General features: G+C 38.4%; 1 protein-coding gene across 1 annotated transcript in view; it reads left to right on the forward strand.

Moving 5' to 3' along the window:
* The window catches only part of LOC138756592 (glucagon-like peptide 2 receptor), a 70,919-nt gene that overhangs the window by 19,712 nt on the left and 36,408 nt on the right, over window positions 1–14,799 (forward strand). The window contains exons 3-7 of the mRNA XM_069923016.1: window positions 4,157–4,261; window positions 5,427–5,551; window positions 7,881–7,987; window positions 11,135–11,291; window positions 13,596–13,755. Of these exons, the coding sequence (XP_069779117.1) occupies window positions 4,157–4,261; window positions 5,427–5,551; window positions 7,881–7,987; window positions 11,135–11,291; window positions 13,596–13,755 (654 nt within the window). The remainder of the gene's footprint in view (window positions 1–4,156; window positions 4,262–5,426; window positions 5,552–7,880; window positions 7,988–11,134; window positions 11,292–13,595; window positions 13,756–14,799) is intronic.

Here is a 14,799-nt window from a genome sequence, read left to right on the forward strand (position 1 = left end):
GGGATCACAGGACGCAGGTCACTGATTCAGCTTTATTGTCAGAGTACATACATGACATCGCATAAAACCCTGAGATTCCTTTCTCCTGCAGCCACGGCAGAATTACCACTAATTCTGTCCAAAAAATAAACCATGCACAGTGTAAACATGTAAACAAATAAAAGAACTGTAAACAGAAACAGATAAATAATGTCAACAAACTGAATGTGCAATACAGAGAGAACAAAAAGAAAATCAATAAGGTGCACAAGTAAAGGGTCCTTAAGTGAGTCTCTGATTGAATTTGTTGTTGAGGAGTAGCAGCTGTTCCTGAACCTGGTGGTGCGAGTCTTGTGGCACCTCTACCTCTTTCCTGATGGCAGCAGCAAGAACAGAGCATGTGGTAGGTGGTGAGGGTCTTTGATGATCGCTGCTGCTTTCCGAGGGCAGCGTTCCCTGTAGATGTACTCAGTAGTGGGGAGGGCTGTGTCCACTACCTTTTGGAGGGCTTTACGCTCAGGGGTATTGGTGCCCTCATACGAGACCTTAGTTTGTTCCATAAGAACATAGAACAGTATTTCTTGAGAGATTTTATGGAGGCTGGAGAGATACTGAAAGCACTTATTTTTAGGGAATCTAAGGATTTTACTTTTCTTTACTGTTTGGGAAGCCAATTCAGGGACTCCAAACACTGTGCAATTTCCTTATCCAGTTGGACATTCTCAGTTTGGAATTGGGAATTAATGAAAGTTGAAAATCTTGGATTAAAAATGACATGATCTTAAATGTCATCAAATAATTTACGTGAGTAATGGCAGAAAAAGATCATATTTTCAAATTTGTTGTTATCTGAAAGACTAGGTCATGATGGATCCCGGAGACTCTCGATATTGAAATTCAGCATCCTGGGACAAAATAATGTAAACCAAAGAACTCCTAAACCTTCCTCACTTCCTTTTTGCCCACCTTTGTGATTCCTCGCAAATTAATTAATTCAGTCGGGAATAAGCTTTTGTTTGTGTTCTTGGCCCCGTCCTTATATTCAATGGCACTGAAGAGAGGAATGGGTTAAAATACTGAGCAGGAGCCACATCTGTGAATCAGTATCCTTGAGCCTAATAAATGACGGAAAAATAAGTTTGGTTGCCATGGATTCCTCTGAATTAATTAATCAATAATTTGTAAATTGTTACAACATGGCAGCAGGAACGTTACTCGCTCCATCAGATTTTGCTCAGCTGTTTATGGTTCAGTTTCATTTTCCTTCAGATCTGCGGTCATACCACAAACTTTTGTGCGTACAAAACAAAGAATGGTGGTGATTTATTATTTTGAATGTTTTAAGATATAAAATGAGGGGAAATGTTACTGCAACCAAATGAAAAAGGGGGAAATGAATGTACTTACGAAGGCAGCCATGCAAATTAATTTTGAGAGAAATAGATAAGACTAAAATTAAAATCCACTTTTGAAGGGAGGCAAGATTGGAAATTCACAGCTTCCAAAGTGATCATCGAACATTGAGAATAATAAGTAAAATCGACTCTGTTTCAGCCCTCCTTTTTCCACCTCAGCTCCGTCATGATCTCAACATCTCTGAATTGTTGAGTTGTGGTAGCTGGAGAGGATGGGAGTGCAAGGGTAATGAAGGAAAATTATTCAAATGTTTAGTGCAACTGTATTAGGTACACAAACTCAATTACAAATCAAACCATCCTCCCAGGTTAAAATTTAATCTTAAATTCAGGGACAAATTTCAAAATTCAAAGTTCTCGCAAAACATTAGGATGCCCCTAACCTTAAATCTCAAATGACACTGCATTGAAGTTAGAACAATCTTTTAACATCAATCAAAATGATAAATGGTTTATCAGTAGAAACACCAGTAAATGGAGATAGGCTTTTTTCCACTGAGAGTAGGCAAGATACAAACCAGAAGACATGGCTCAAGGGTGAAAGGGGTAAAGTTTACTTTCTCCAGCATGATGTTTTTTACTTCAATCACGGTGTCTGCAGAATTCCGTGTTTGATCAATGGGCTATCAGTGATGCAACCACAGAAACATAAAACATTACAGCACAGAAACTGGCCTATTTGGGCCTACTAATCCATGCCGAAACATTTTTTTTCCCTAGCCACACCGAACTGTACCCAGTCCATAGCCCTCCGTACCTCTTCCATCCATGTAGTTGTCCAAATTCATCTTAAATGTTAAAATTGAGCCCATATTCACATTCATTGTATACTCCCACCACTCTCTGCATGAAAATGTTTCTCCTCATGTTCTCCTTAACCTTTCCCCTTTCACCCTTATCCCATGTCCTCTCGTTTGTACCTCACCGACCCTCAGTGGAAAAAGCCGATCTACATTTACTCTGTCTATCCCCCTCATAATTTTAAATACCTCTATCAAATCACCCTGTATTCTTCTACACTCTGGGGAATAAAGTCCTAACCTCTTTAACCTTTCCCTATAACTCAGTTCTTGAAGTCCAGCAACATCCTAGTAAATCTTCTCTGCGATCTTTCTATCTTATTGATGTCTTTCCTGTAGTTAGGTGATCAAAACTGCACACAATAATCCAAATATGGCCTCACCAATGGCTTACACAACTTTACCATAACATCCCAATTCCTATACTCAATACTTTGATTTATGAAAGCCAACATGCCAAAAATTCTCTTCACAACCCTACCCACCTTTGAGGCCACTTTCAGCGAATTATATATCTGTATTCCCAGATCCCTCTCTTCTACCACACTCTTCAGTGCCCTACCATTCACCATGTATGTCCTTTCTTGGTTTGTCCTTCCAAAATGCAACATCGTACACTTGTCTGCACTAAATTGCATCTACTATTTTTCAGCCCATTTTTCCAGCTCGTCCAGATCCCTCTGCAAGCTTTGAAAACATTCTTTGCTGTTCACAACACCTCCAATGGTAGTGTCATGTGGAAATTTGCTGATCCAATTTATCACATTATAATCCAGATCATTCATATAGATGACAAACAACAATGGTCCCAGCACTGATCCCTGAGGCACATTATGAGTTACAGGCCTCCGTCCAGTCTGAGAAGCAATCATCCACCACTACTCTCTGGCTTCTCCCATCCGGCCATTGTCAAATCAAGTTCACTTCTTCACCATGTACCCAGCGTCTGAACCTTCCTGACTAACCTCCCATGTGGGACCTTGTCAAAGCCCTTACTAAGCCCATGTAGACAACATCTACAGCTTTTCTTCATCAACTTTCCTGGTAATCTCCTCAAAAAACTATAAGATTGGTTAAACACAGCTTACCATGCCCAAAGTCATGTTGATTATCCCTAATCAGTCCCTGGCTATCCAAATAATTGTATATCTGATCTCTTAGTACATCTTCATGTTATTTTACCTACTACTTATGTCAAACTCATTAGCCTACAATTTCCAGGGTTACTTTTGGAGTCTTCTTTAAACAAAGGAACAATGTGAGCTACCCTCCAATCCTCTGGCACCACAACCATGGTAAAGAACATTTTAAATATTTCTGCTAGAGTCCTGCGATTTCTACACTAGACTGCTTCAATGTCTGAGGGAATATCTTGACAAGCCCTGGGGATTTATCCTCATTTATTTGCTTTAAAACAGAAAGCACTTCCTCCTCTTTTATATGTATAGGTTCCATGACCTCATAAAAATTCAAGTTAGAAGTAATGCTTATTTTCCAGTTGATTGATTTTTTTTGTCTTATATTCATACTTAATGCTCAGATATGCTTTCAATCTATAGAATGTAACTGGTTTCTTTCTCTTGTACACTAGATAGAACACTGAAAATTAGCATTTAATATGGAAGCACATCTGATCCATCATCTGTAAAAAACAGAAATTAAAAGTTTTAATTCGGTATTTGTTTTAGCAGTGTTGTATACAGCTATCCACATGGGATTATTAGTGCGATTCCTGCCGATTAGTAATTTTATGCTGGGAATGCCCCTCTTCAATAATTTCAAACCACGCTGCACTTGAAAATCAAGGGGAAGGCTCACCAATAAAAAAAAGTCTATTCCAAAATAAGATGTTAAATCTTGATCACTCATGTAATTTTGTTTCATTTTTCTATCTTAATTGATTCTTTTAAAATTGCTTGTTTATCGCAGTTTGAATCACTGACACATACTTGTTTTCACTAGGAATATTTTGTAACAAAATGTTTGATCAGTTTGTCTGCTGGCCAGCATCATACCCAGGGAATGTGTCCGAACCCTGCCCATGGTATCTGCCTTGGATTAAAACAGGTAAATAGTCTGCTTTGGTTCTTGGACCCTTTTAGTTCATCCTCTGCATCTGAGGAAAACCAAGCATCTCTTCACTGTATCCTCCTTCTTGTTCGGAGTCAAATGCTGGCTTTAAGCTATTGCCAAAGTCCTTCTTATCTGAGTTTATAACGTAACGTCGAAGTGTTGACCTTTCTTCAAATTTTGAATGTCGTGCCTTGTGTAGATTCTCATCTGTATGTGGTCCAAAATTCTGCATTTTTATTGAGCAACTTCTGTTAAATTTGTTAATTGTGTAATTGATTCCAAAAAAGTTAATATGTGTGCATTGGTGTAAAATAATATCAATTCTACACATAGATGAGTAGGAAATGGAACAGGTCATTTATGAACAGGTCATAAGTGCCATTTCACCACCTGCTTCTTCAGAATCAGAATCAGAATTTATTGATACATATTCCGTCTCACCAGTCTGGCATTCCCTCTGCCTCTAGTTCACTCTGAAGTCATCAGCTAACTCAATGTGACAGCCAATCTTTTAATTGGATTTTGTATTTGTACAGCTTGGCCATGCAAGGATTCACTGTTCTCTTCTGGAGAAGCTGCTAAAAAGGAGTATTTTCCATTACAAAACTGACCATTCTTCGCACGTGACGCCTCAATCCTTTATTAGTAATACAGACAGACTAATTAGCAGTAGCACCAACATATGAAAATACACCAACATCGAGAGCCACAAGCCTATCTTTTGAAGGTCGGCACAGTACCTATTCACAACAGTTGCCCCAGTTTCAGGCTAACCAAATGCACCCGAGAGAGTGTCAGTTTCTCAGTTATATACTCTTTAGCAGGTGGTATATTTAGCAACTAAGAATTTCATCTGCTTAATAGTTTCTTAGACAGTTGTATCAATCACATAGTCATTGGGTAACAAAGGTTATGGCGGTGTATCCATACTGTAAAATTATTTTATCTCACGAGAAAGTTAAAAAAGAAAATGAAAAAAAATTCTTATTTTTGCCCATTCGGATAATCAAACTTATTCAAGGTGACTACTTTTACTTGATGTCTTAAATCTTTAATTTCTCATTCCATCAACTTTCAGCCAACAGTCTACGAGCATTTAAAATGCTACCTTGCTGTCTTCTTCCTACCCCTTGGCTTACATTATTTTCCTTCCTTGCAGGTAGCACAAAGCGGGTCTATAGATATTGCCTCAACAATGGAAGCTGGCTGACCCTCTCAAACTCTACTGTTATCTGGCGGGATCATTCTGAATGTAATGAAGACACCCAGGATATTCAGCAAAATGTATTTCATCAGAATGTTTCTAACCTTGCTTGGCCTTCAAGAATTAAAACCATTCTACAATATTGATCATATGAAAAAGCAAAAGTATTGATTAGTTCAGAATAACATTATTGCAAGATTAAGAAAATCTATATTTCTTTCAGATACTTATCTTTCCAAAACATTTTTAATAATGCCAGCCTCTCAATGTATTTTGGACAGATTTTCCAATTTAAAAAAAAAATTAACTGTTCAGATTTTCTCTCAGTATCTTGTGTGATTCTAAATGCAGTTTGGTTACATAAAGCTCAGTTGCTGTACAGTTTGGTTGAAATATGTTCTATAATTGTACATGATCCTGTGAGGTTCTCACAATGTTCGGTTCCTTCGTTATGCAGTTCACTCATTGCATACTGCAGTATCTTTATGCCAAGTGCCAATTCTCTGAGTGTGAATTAAGCCGGTGAGTGCTAAATAATTAGTCAATCTGCCACAACTTCATCTCGTGTTCACACCTTCCATAGGTCCACACCCGGAAGTTATGCGGAGAAAGAGCACAACAAATGAAATGGCAGCAATTATGTTTTATACACACCTGCTCCATCCCAAGAAAATATTCCCATTCTCCCAGAATGGGAAAGCTCGGAATAGGAAGAGGGTACCATCCCCTTTGCAAAATTTTACCTCCTAGACCCCTTGTCAATTTCCTTGAACGTCTGCAGCCTAAAGTGAACTGCAGGCATTCCGTGAACAACGGGCTACTGAATAGGACATCACCAAAGTGGCATTGCAAGTCTCGCCTCTTTACTTAACGCACTTCCGGTACGCTGTCTAAACACGCGTAAAGAACCGGAGATTTGGAGTTTTGGTCATTCATGTGTGAACGACCAATGCCGAGATGTCAGACTGGTAAAATCACGCAAAGTCTATCTAAAAAAAAATGCTAGATCCTATCAGTGAGGTGGCTGAGAATGCGGATTAATTAATCTAATAGTTTATGATCTGATATCTCACTGCACAAATGTACATCAGAGTTATACCACAAACAAATCAGCCCTTCAGTCCGGCAGGCCCATGACAATCTATTTGCCCTTCTGCACTAATTCTGCTTGCCCATATCCCTCAATGTCTTGTTTATGTAAGTGCCCATAATAAATGGCTTTTCATAGTAATTAATTGAATCAACATCCACCATCTCCTCTGACAGCACCTTCCAGACATAGCCAACACAATGTAAAATACTTATCCCTCACATTGACTCAAAAACTTTATCTTTTCATCCTAAACCTTGCATTTGTTACCTCAATCTGGGGAAAAAAATGTTGATCATCTAGGCCTCTCATCATTTTATCGACGTCAATCAGATCATCTCTCTGAAGCTCCAGTGTGAACAACCCCAGCATATCTAAACTCTTCCCATAATTAATGTTCTCCAATCCAGCCAATTCCTGGCAAACCCTTCAATCGAGGCAATATCTTACTAAATCTTCCAAACCAGTAGTAACCTGGTGAATCTTCCATCCAGTACTTCACCATTGTAAACTTACAGAATTATTCTTTTGCAAATAAGAAAAGCTTCCTGAATATTTAGATTAATTTCTATTTTAAATTGTTCTCCCTGGAGAACTTTGAACTGCGTAACATAGCAGCCATTTAATCTGATAACCATTTGACTTAGTTCAGCTTTGTTCACTCTTTTTACAATATTAGTGACTTCAGGACCATGCAAGTAGCATTTGGCCATTGATTGAAATCTTCTTTAGAGCACCCACCCTTAGCTTTCAGTGGAACACTACCATTGACCTCTCCACCGTTCAGATCCCAGAGGTGTTGAGCGTTAAATAAGAACAAAACTGAACCAACCACACGAATACATTAAGCAAGCCAAGGGAGAAAGTCAACAAAGAGCAGCTTGCACCCCCAAAATTGAGAGCTCCAAGTCTGAGAAAGACATGGGTAGCAGATACAAAGGAAGACCATTTTGTTCAAGCTCTACTCAGAGTTGCATATTATCAGAATTGGCCCATTTGTTTGCTGTTACCTTGCCAAAATTCTGGAATATCTAATGTCATTGCAAATATGCCCTCAATATATAGATTGTGATTAGTTCAGAAAAAGCCTGACTCCTTCCACTGAGATGGATAATTAGTGACCATTTTGTTCATAATGTTCATATTGCAGACATGTTGCATAATCATGAACCTGGACCTTTTACCTCAGTTTCTCAATATGCAAGTTAAAGATAAAGGTCTGAACCTACAATGCAGGAAATGTTTTCCCAGCAATTCTCGTCAGCACCGAGAAACACCAATGCTCCTTTTAAATGCATGTTTCATGTTTCTTTTTGCAGAAGAATCAGCATGGACTATTGAAAACCCTGCAATTGATCTACACTGTGGGCTACTCAATCTCCTTGTCCTCACTTTCATCGGCCATATTGATACTGCTATGGCTTAGGTTTGTTCTTCATTTGCGAAACTTGCTAACTACTTGCAGAATGTGCCTATGATAAATATAGCTTTTATGTTGCTCTTTCCCTCTCATTTTTCTAATAACATGAAGCAAAAGTACACTGACATATATTTTCCCTTGCACCAGTGAGTGATGTGAACTTTTGTAAGTGGGTTTTTTTTTTCTCACATATATTATTAACTTTATTAATTCCTCACTCTTTATTTTTTGGGGGGAGAGGGGGGGTTGGACTAATTTGAGTTGGGTTATTAATGTGTAATAATTATTGGGGAGGGTATAGTTTATTTAGATTACTGATACTGTATTGTAATTTTATTATTTTATTCTTAATTTTTTTAATGTAATCCTATATGTTATTCATGTTATAAAATCTTAAATAAAGTTTTTTAAAAAACCTACTGAAACACGTTTAATATCACTTCCACCCTAACGATGTGTTGTAAGAAGATATAATTTTTCTTTTTTTTATCTTTCATGGCAATGCCATTGGCATGAAACCTTTGTGGGAAAAAACAGGGCAAAATGGCACAAAGCCACAACATTTTTGAGATGATCACAACCAAGTTCTATGGTGTGAGAAATCACTTGCACATCATGGGGTCGAAGTGATAAAGTTCCTACTATTTATAGGAATATTTCACTTTGTTACATGTGTTGTATTTATATGCTTTTGTGATTCTCACTTTCCTTACAAAATCTGGAATTCCTCGAAATAACGTGGTCAAATCCATCAGAGCAGACTAATCTCAACTTTTTTGGAGACGAGCTTCTCAGGGGATGGAATTATTTCATTGCCACTTCCCTGGTGATCACATGACCCCTGATAGTGTAATTGACTTCCCCCCACCCCACCCCCCAGAAATCAGATGATCTGCAGAATTCAGTCAAGTAGTCGAAAGAAGAAAGTCTCAACATATTCAGGTCTTGGGAGTTCTACATCATTAGATATCTTTCTCCAGCTCTGCTTTCTTTTCTGATCTGTTGATAACGGAAACACCTTTATTTCTGTTGGGACATTTTCTCACAACTCTGGATGCTAAACTTTCAAACTTAGTGAAACTATTTGGGATCACAGTTTAGATCAATGTTTTCAATTACTGTTTTATGACTGAGGTTTATCCATGATCTTCGAAAACCCATAGCACTAATTCAAATAGGGTCTCTCTCTGTTTGTCTCAAAGTCAAATTCAATGCCATCTTCATTCTCAGTAACATAGCCTCAGGATCTTTGAACTTCATATGCAGTAAAACCCCTGGTATCCAGCACCTACCAGTTAAACAAGTTTTCCAGTTGCTTGAGACTGCATTTTGCGTGAATAGACAACTAACGGCAAGGTGCACCAATTTTAAACTTCCGTGTTTTTTACCCATTTATTTTCCACAATTTTTTTGGCCAGTTCCCTGAGGTTGCTGGTTGGTTGAATTCCAGATAACAGGGATTTTACTGCATTTACCCCATCAGGTGATATTTTGCACCAATGGCAAAGTGGAGGGCCTTCTATTTTTGGTAAATGTAACCGCTTCATTCACCCCTGGAAAAAACATCCAGCTGAATAGTGAACATCAAAATTGTGCAGACTCTCCTAAAGGGCACTCGAGCCCTAATAGAAACTCCTTCCCAATTTTCCTCCTGATTTCACAGTTCTTCAGAAGTCTCTGTATTTGAGGGTCTTCTTGAGGGGCTCCATCACCCTCCTTAACCAATACCCTCTTCCACCAAAGTTGTATGTAACTTCTTGCAAAATGACATTTGTTGAAAGAATGTTGCTTGTTTGACATCAATGTCTATCATTAATACTTTGTGTCTTCTCTGACTTCAATCAACCAATCAAAAAGCAACAAATATTTTTAGAGCATATCCTGTTTTGGTTACCTGCACTAACTCAGGTCTAACTTAATGTCTGCTCTCATTAATGAAAACCGATGTAAAATATCCTTCACCAGCGGTTACCTTTATTTTTGTAAGTGAATAACAACTTTTCCTCAGATATCTATTTCTTTGTTTACTTTCTCCTCCCTAAAACATTCTCTGCTCTCTGCTTTCTTTAGTTAACCCAACTTTTTCCCCATTTTGTTTCAATCCATTTATGTATGGAGAATTTATCCTGACTCCAACCTTCCTTAGGTATCAATTCATTAGCTTGTCCCTCTAACACATGAAGAATTTCTATTGCTGATTGTAGAGCGCATCGAAAGAATCAAAGGCTTGTTGACCCAAACCAAAGCTTTTATTAACTAGAAGACTGGAGCGTATCACATGTTGGTCGACCAGTCCAGAATGGCCTGGTCTGGCTAGGACCAACCCTTTAAGATCTGCCAGTAGATGGGGCTACACTCTCAGCCAATCACAGTCATCCTACACTACAATCTGTACATATACTCATTGGTGATAGAATCTGTACCATCACACTAATCGATTGCTCTTTAGTCTAGTCAACTCCCAAGTCATCACCTTTATTTATCATTCATCCCATGCTTGCCCGGTAAAGACGAGGAAGCGTTTCTCCAGGACCATGGAGGATATTTACATAAATATAAGTTAGAATAGAAGTTAAATACATTGAAATATTAAAATATTAGGATGTATGTAGTCCATGGTACACTATCCATGATGCACTTTAACTGATTTTGTTACTAATCTTCTTGGAAACTTTAATCTTTTCCTGTCTGCACTGTGCCATTTATCATCTGTTTTCATGTCCATGGACCAGATGAAGCAATGCTTTACGTTGACGGACAAACATATTTTTGAACTGGGAAGCAAAAAAATTGAGAACACTTCCAATAATGCTTTGCTCAATGCAAGTACCCATCATCTTCACATTGCTTAAACAAAAGAGTTTGCTTTTTCTCTGACTTCAAGCATTTTCATGTCAAACTATGTCATCCTATCTGCTCCTATACCGTAGATGTCCCAGTGCCTGCTCCAAAGTTGCAAACAAGGGCATGGTTCACTATCTGTATCTATGTGAATGAACTTATTGGAGCAAATGTGTAACTATTTGATAGTATGAATGCTTACATTTTTAAGGGAAAGATGTTTTTGTGTCTGCACAGAAAAGAATATTCTCCATTAGTATCCATTTAAGAGATAAATGGACAACTTGTGCCTTCTGTTCTTTCTGTTTGTAGGAAGCTGCATTGCACACGGAATTATATTCACATCAATTTATTTGCTTCCTTTATTCTGAGAGCTTTGGCAGTTCTCGTAAAAGATATTTCTCTGAAAAACACTTTCGCAAAACGCCCAGACAATGAAATGGAATGGAAGTCATTTTTTGACACTGAGGTAAATAATAAATATCTTCTTATATCTAAGTGTCTTCTGAGACTGTTTTAAACAGCTCTAGAAGAGTAACGCTCGATCAATCAGCCCACTGTTTTCTGTCAGAGACCATCTCGTCATCTGTGACTTTCACTATTTCTCCTCTTTCACCTTATATAGGATGGCATGGTTAGCACAGCCGTTAGCACCACACTATTCCAGTGCAAGCATCCTGGGTTTAAATTCTTCGCAATCCATAATACATTCTCCCCATGTCTGCGTGGGTTTCCTCCGGGTTCTCCCATTTCCTCCCATCCTACAAAGACCTGTGGGGTTAGTAGGTTAATTAGTCACATGGGTGTTGTTGGGTGGTAGGGGCTCATGGGTCAGAACAGATCTAACCGTGCTGTATCTCTATAAAATATTATAACATTTTTTTAAATTGCTCAACATATAAACTTACAGACAAATTTTTAAGGAAACCAATAACAAGTCATCTCGTACAAACAAAAATTGGACAGTTCCTTAATCTACATGAGAAACAAGTTTTTGAATTAATCTGATAACTTGTTGAAACCCATATTTGCCGAACTAATCCAAATAAAAACATATAATAGAAAAAAAACAAATAAAAACCCTAAAAACCAAATCTAATCTACCCTCTCCCTCTAATCAAAGTAACTTTTGTCAAACAAAAGGGAGATTGTGGATTGGATAGCGACCTCCAGACATTGGACTGAGAATCTCCAAAACATTCAAAATTCTTAATTCTTCCACACATGATGATATTCTATGGATGAACCCCACAGCTTTACAAATTGAAGCTTCCTATCTTTAATGTTGTATCTAATTTTCTCCAAGCTTTAAATGGGACTTTAAAAATATTGTTGTTTTCATGATTGTTCAATGTCCCGAATGAAATGATTTGTTTAAAGGGAAGTCTACACCTAAAATTTGTACTGAATTCAGTATGGATCTTAATGGAATAATCAATGATGCAGATTATTATATTTTCCACTATAAATTTGTATATCAATAATGGCAGTGCTCTACCTCTTTACCAATGTACCTTTCAAACTTTTCTTTATATCACTATGTATTTTACAGACTGGTCAGGTCCTTACAAAAGATTTACTGTTAGAATGCCAGGCAGGGCTCTGGTCCAAATAACACAATGCCTCAAAACATTCCAGTCCCTTAAAAATAATATTTTGAATGAAAGCTTTTATTTATTTTTAAACTCATCAGTGAATCTAAAATAAAATTATAGAAAATGACATTGTTGTAATCCAGTGGTTCTCAACCTTTTTCTTTCCACTCACTTCTTTGGCTTGGCTTCGCGGACGAAGATTTATGGAGGGGTATGTCCACGTCTGCTGCAGGCTCGTTGGTGACTGACAAGTCCGATGCGGGACAGGCAGGCACGGTTGCAGGGGTTGCAAGGGAAAATTGGTGGGTTGGGGTTGGGTGTTGGGTTTTTCCTCCTTTGTCTTTTGTCAGTGAGGTGGGCTCTGCGGTCTTCTTCAAAGGAGGTTGCTGCCCGCCGAACTGTGAGGCGCCAAGATGCATTGTTGTAGGCGATATCAGCCCACTGGCGGTGGTCAATGTCGCAGGCACCAAGAGATCACTTTAAGTAATCCCTAGGCCATCACTGCTCTGAAATTAGTAAGGGATTACATAAGGTGGTGCGTGAGTGGGAAGGGAAGGTTGAGAATCATTGCTCTAGACCCAATTGGTACTGAAATATTTTGCTTAGAAAAATTGTCATTGGCCTATTTCCTTTGGAGTTATGAAACTGTGCACATAACAAGTCAATTAGGTACGATTAAAAGAGTGATTTTCTTTCCACCCACATACCACCTTAAGCAATCCCACACAGAGTACTCGTGGAATAGGGATTACTTAAAGTGGTATGTGAGTGGAAAGAAAAAGGTTGAGAAGCTACTGTTGTAAACGGATAAGTATTTTTGCTACTTGTAAATAAAGGAGTCAATATTCTCCAGCTAACCCTGCTGCCAGCTAGCTAATAGTGACCTCTTTTCAAACTTTTATCATGGGTCTTGCCCAGTCACCCATGTTTCATCACATAAAGCTAATTACTGTGTATGTTCTTTGCAGTGTCAAGGCGCCAGCTGCACATCAATGAAGCAGTAATCATATAATCATCAGGAGAATTTGGCCATTCAAACATTGCTTTCTGTTTCTGCGGAGTCCCCATAAACATGAGTCACAACCTCGAAGCTTCACTGAATCACAGCTGAATGTCTTTTGGCCCGTGTAAATGTCTCACTGTCACACTTATTTACCAAAGTTGTACTTTCTCTTCAGGCTTCAAATGGATGCAAGGCAGCTCAAGTCTTCATGCATTATTTTGTGGGAGCCACCTTCTTCTGGCTTTTAGTTGAAGGAATTTATCTTCATAAGCTGATAGTCCTGGCAGTGTTATCAGAGAAAAGATTGTTAAAACAGTACATCCTGATAGGATGGGGTAAGTGGAACTCAATTTCAAAAATTAATTGTGTCCCATCTCTTTGCCACTGCTTTTAAAATTGTTTTTTTTTGCACTTCATTCAGCTGCACTAATTCAGTGAGTCAAAATGACCCTGTCCTTGGCTTCTCTTTGTACAATTCAATAATTATTCATTGATGTAAACTTTATGAAATTTACAGATGCCTTTCAATGAAGCCTTGGTTTGGTGGTTGAGGGGACTATAGAGACAAGGCAATGTGCAAATATGCTACCAAATTTCCATTTAATAGATTAGGAAATGTACTCATTATTAAAAATACCTAATTTGCTGTATAGGGCTGTTGGATATCCTGCATTCATGAAAAACAGTAACAATTCTATATCTTTATGATACCATGATATTTCCACCTCACCCCCCCCCCCCCCAAGAAAATTATTTGGTGAGGTACAATATACCATGGAACTCTTCCCTGATTTCGTGTTGAAGTTCACAGGACTCAGATCTGGTTCTTGTCACACCAAAATCTGGTCTGGGTTTTGTTTGAAAATATTGGAAGGTTCTTAAATATTGTGCACTTTACATTTACTGTTGGATGTGGCAAGATAAGCGAAGGAGATTTTATGTATGTGCTTTTTTCCCACTTGCATCTGATCTGTCACCAGGCATCCTCTTCTCCCATCTTTATTGTCTGGTACCTGGCCTATCCTTGCCCTCCTGAAGTCAGCTAAGCTCAAATTTAGATAGGTTCTCAACTTTCTTTTTTTACACACACCACCTTAAGTGATCACTTACTAACCCCTGAGTGCCTCTGACAGAGGATGTCTTGGTAATTAGAAAGGTCAAAATCATCCCAGCTAATTTTCTGTATATTTTTTGTAGACCTGAAGATTTGAGAATGGATAACCTTAACAGCAGTGCTTCAGTGATGGAGAAATTATACACCAGGGCAGACACACCCTTCTTTCTAACTATCTTCCAGGCCCTTGTTACCCAATTCCTTTCCCTTTATCCACCTGCCCACCTCCCACACATCCATCCCACCCCCACTGTCCCAGCTGGTC

This window comes from Narcine bancroftii, chromosome 3 (genome assembly GCF_036971445.1).
Source record: "Narcine bancroftii isolate sNarBan1 chromosome 3, sNarBan1.hap1, whole genome shotgun sequence".
Taxonomy (NCBI): Eukaryota; Metazoa; Chordata; class Chondrichthyes; order Torpediniformes; family Narcinidae; genus Narcine; species Narcine bancroftii.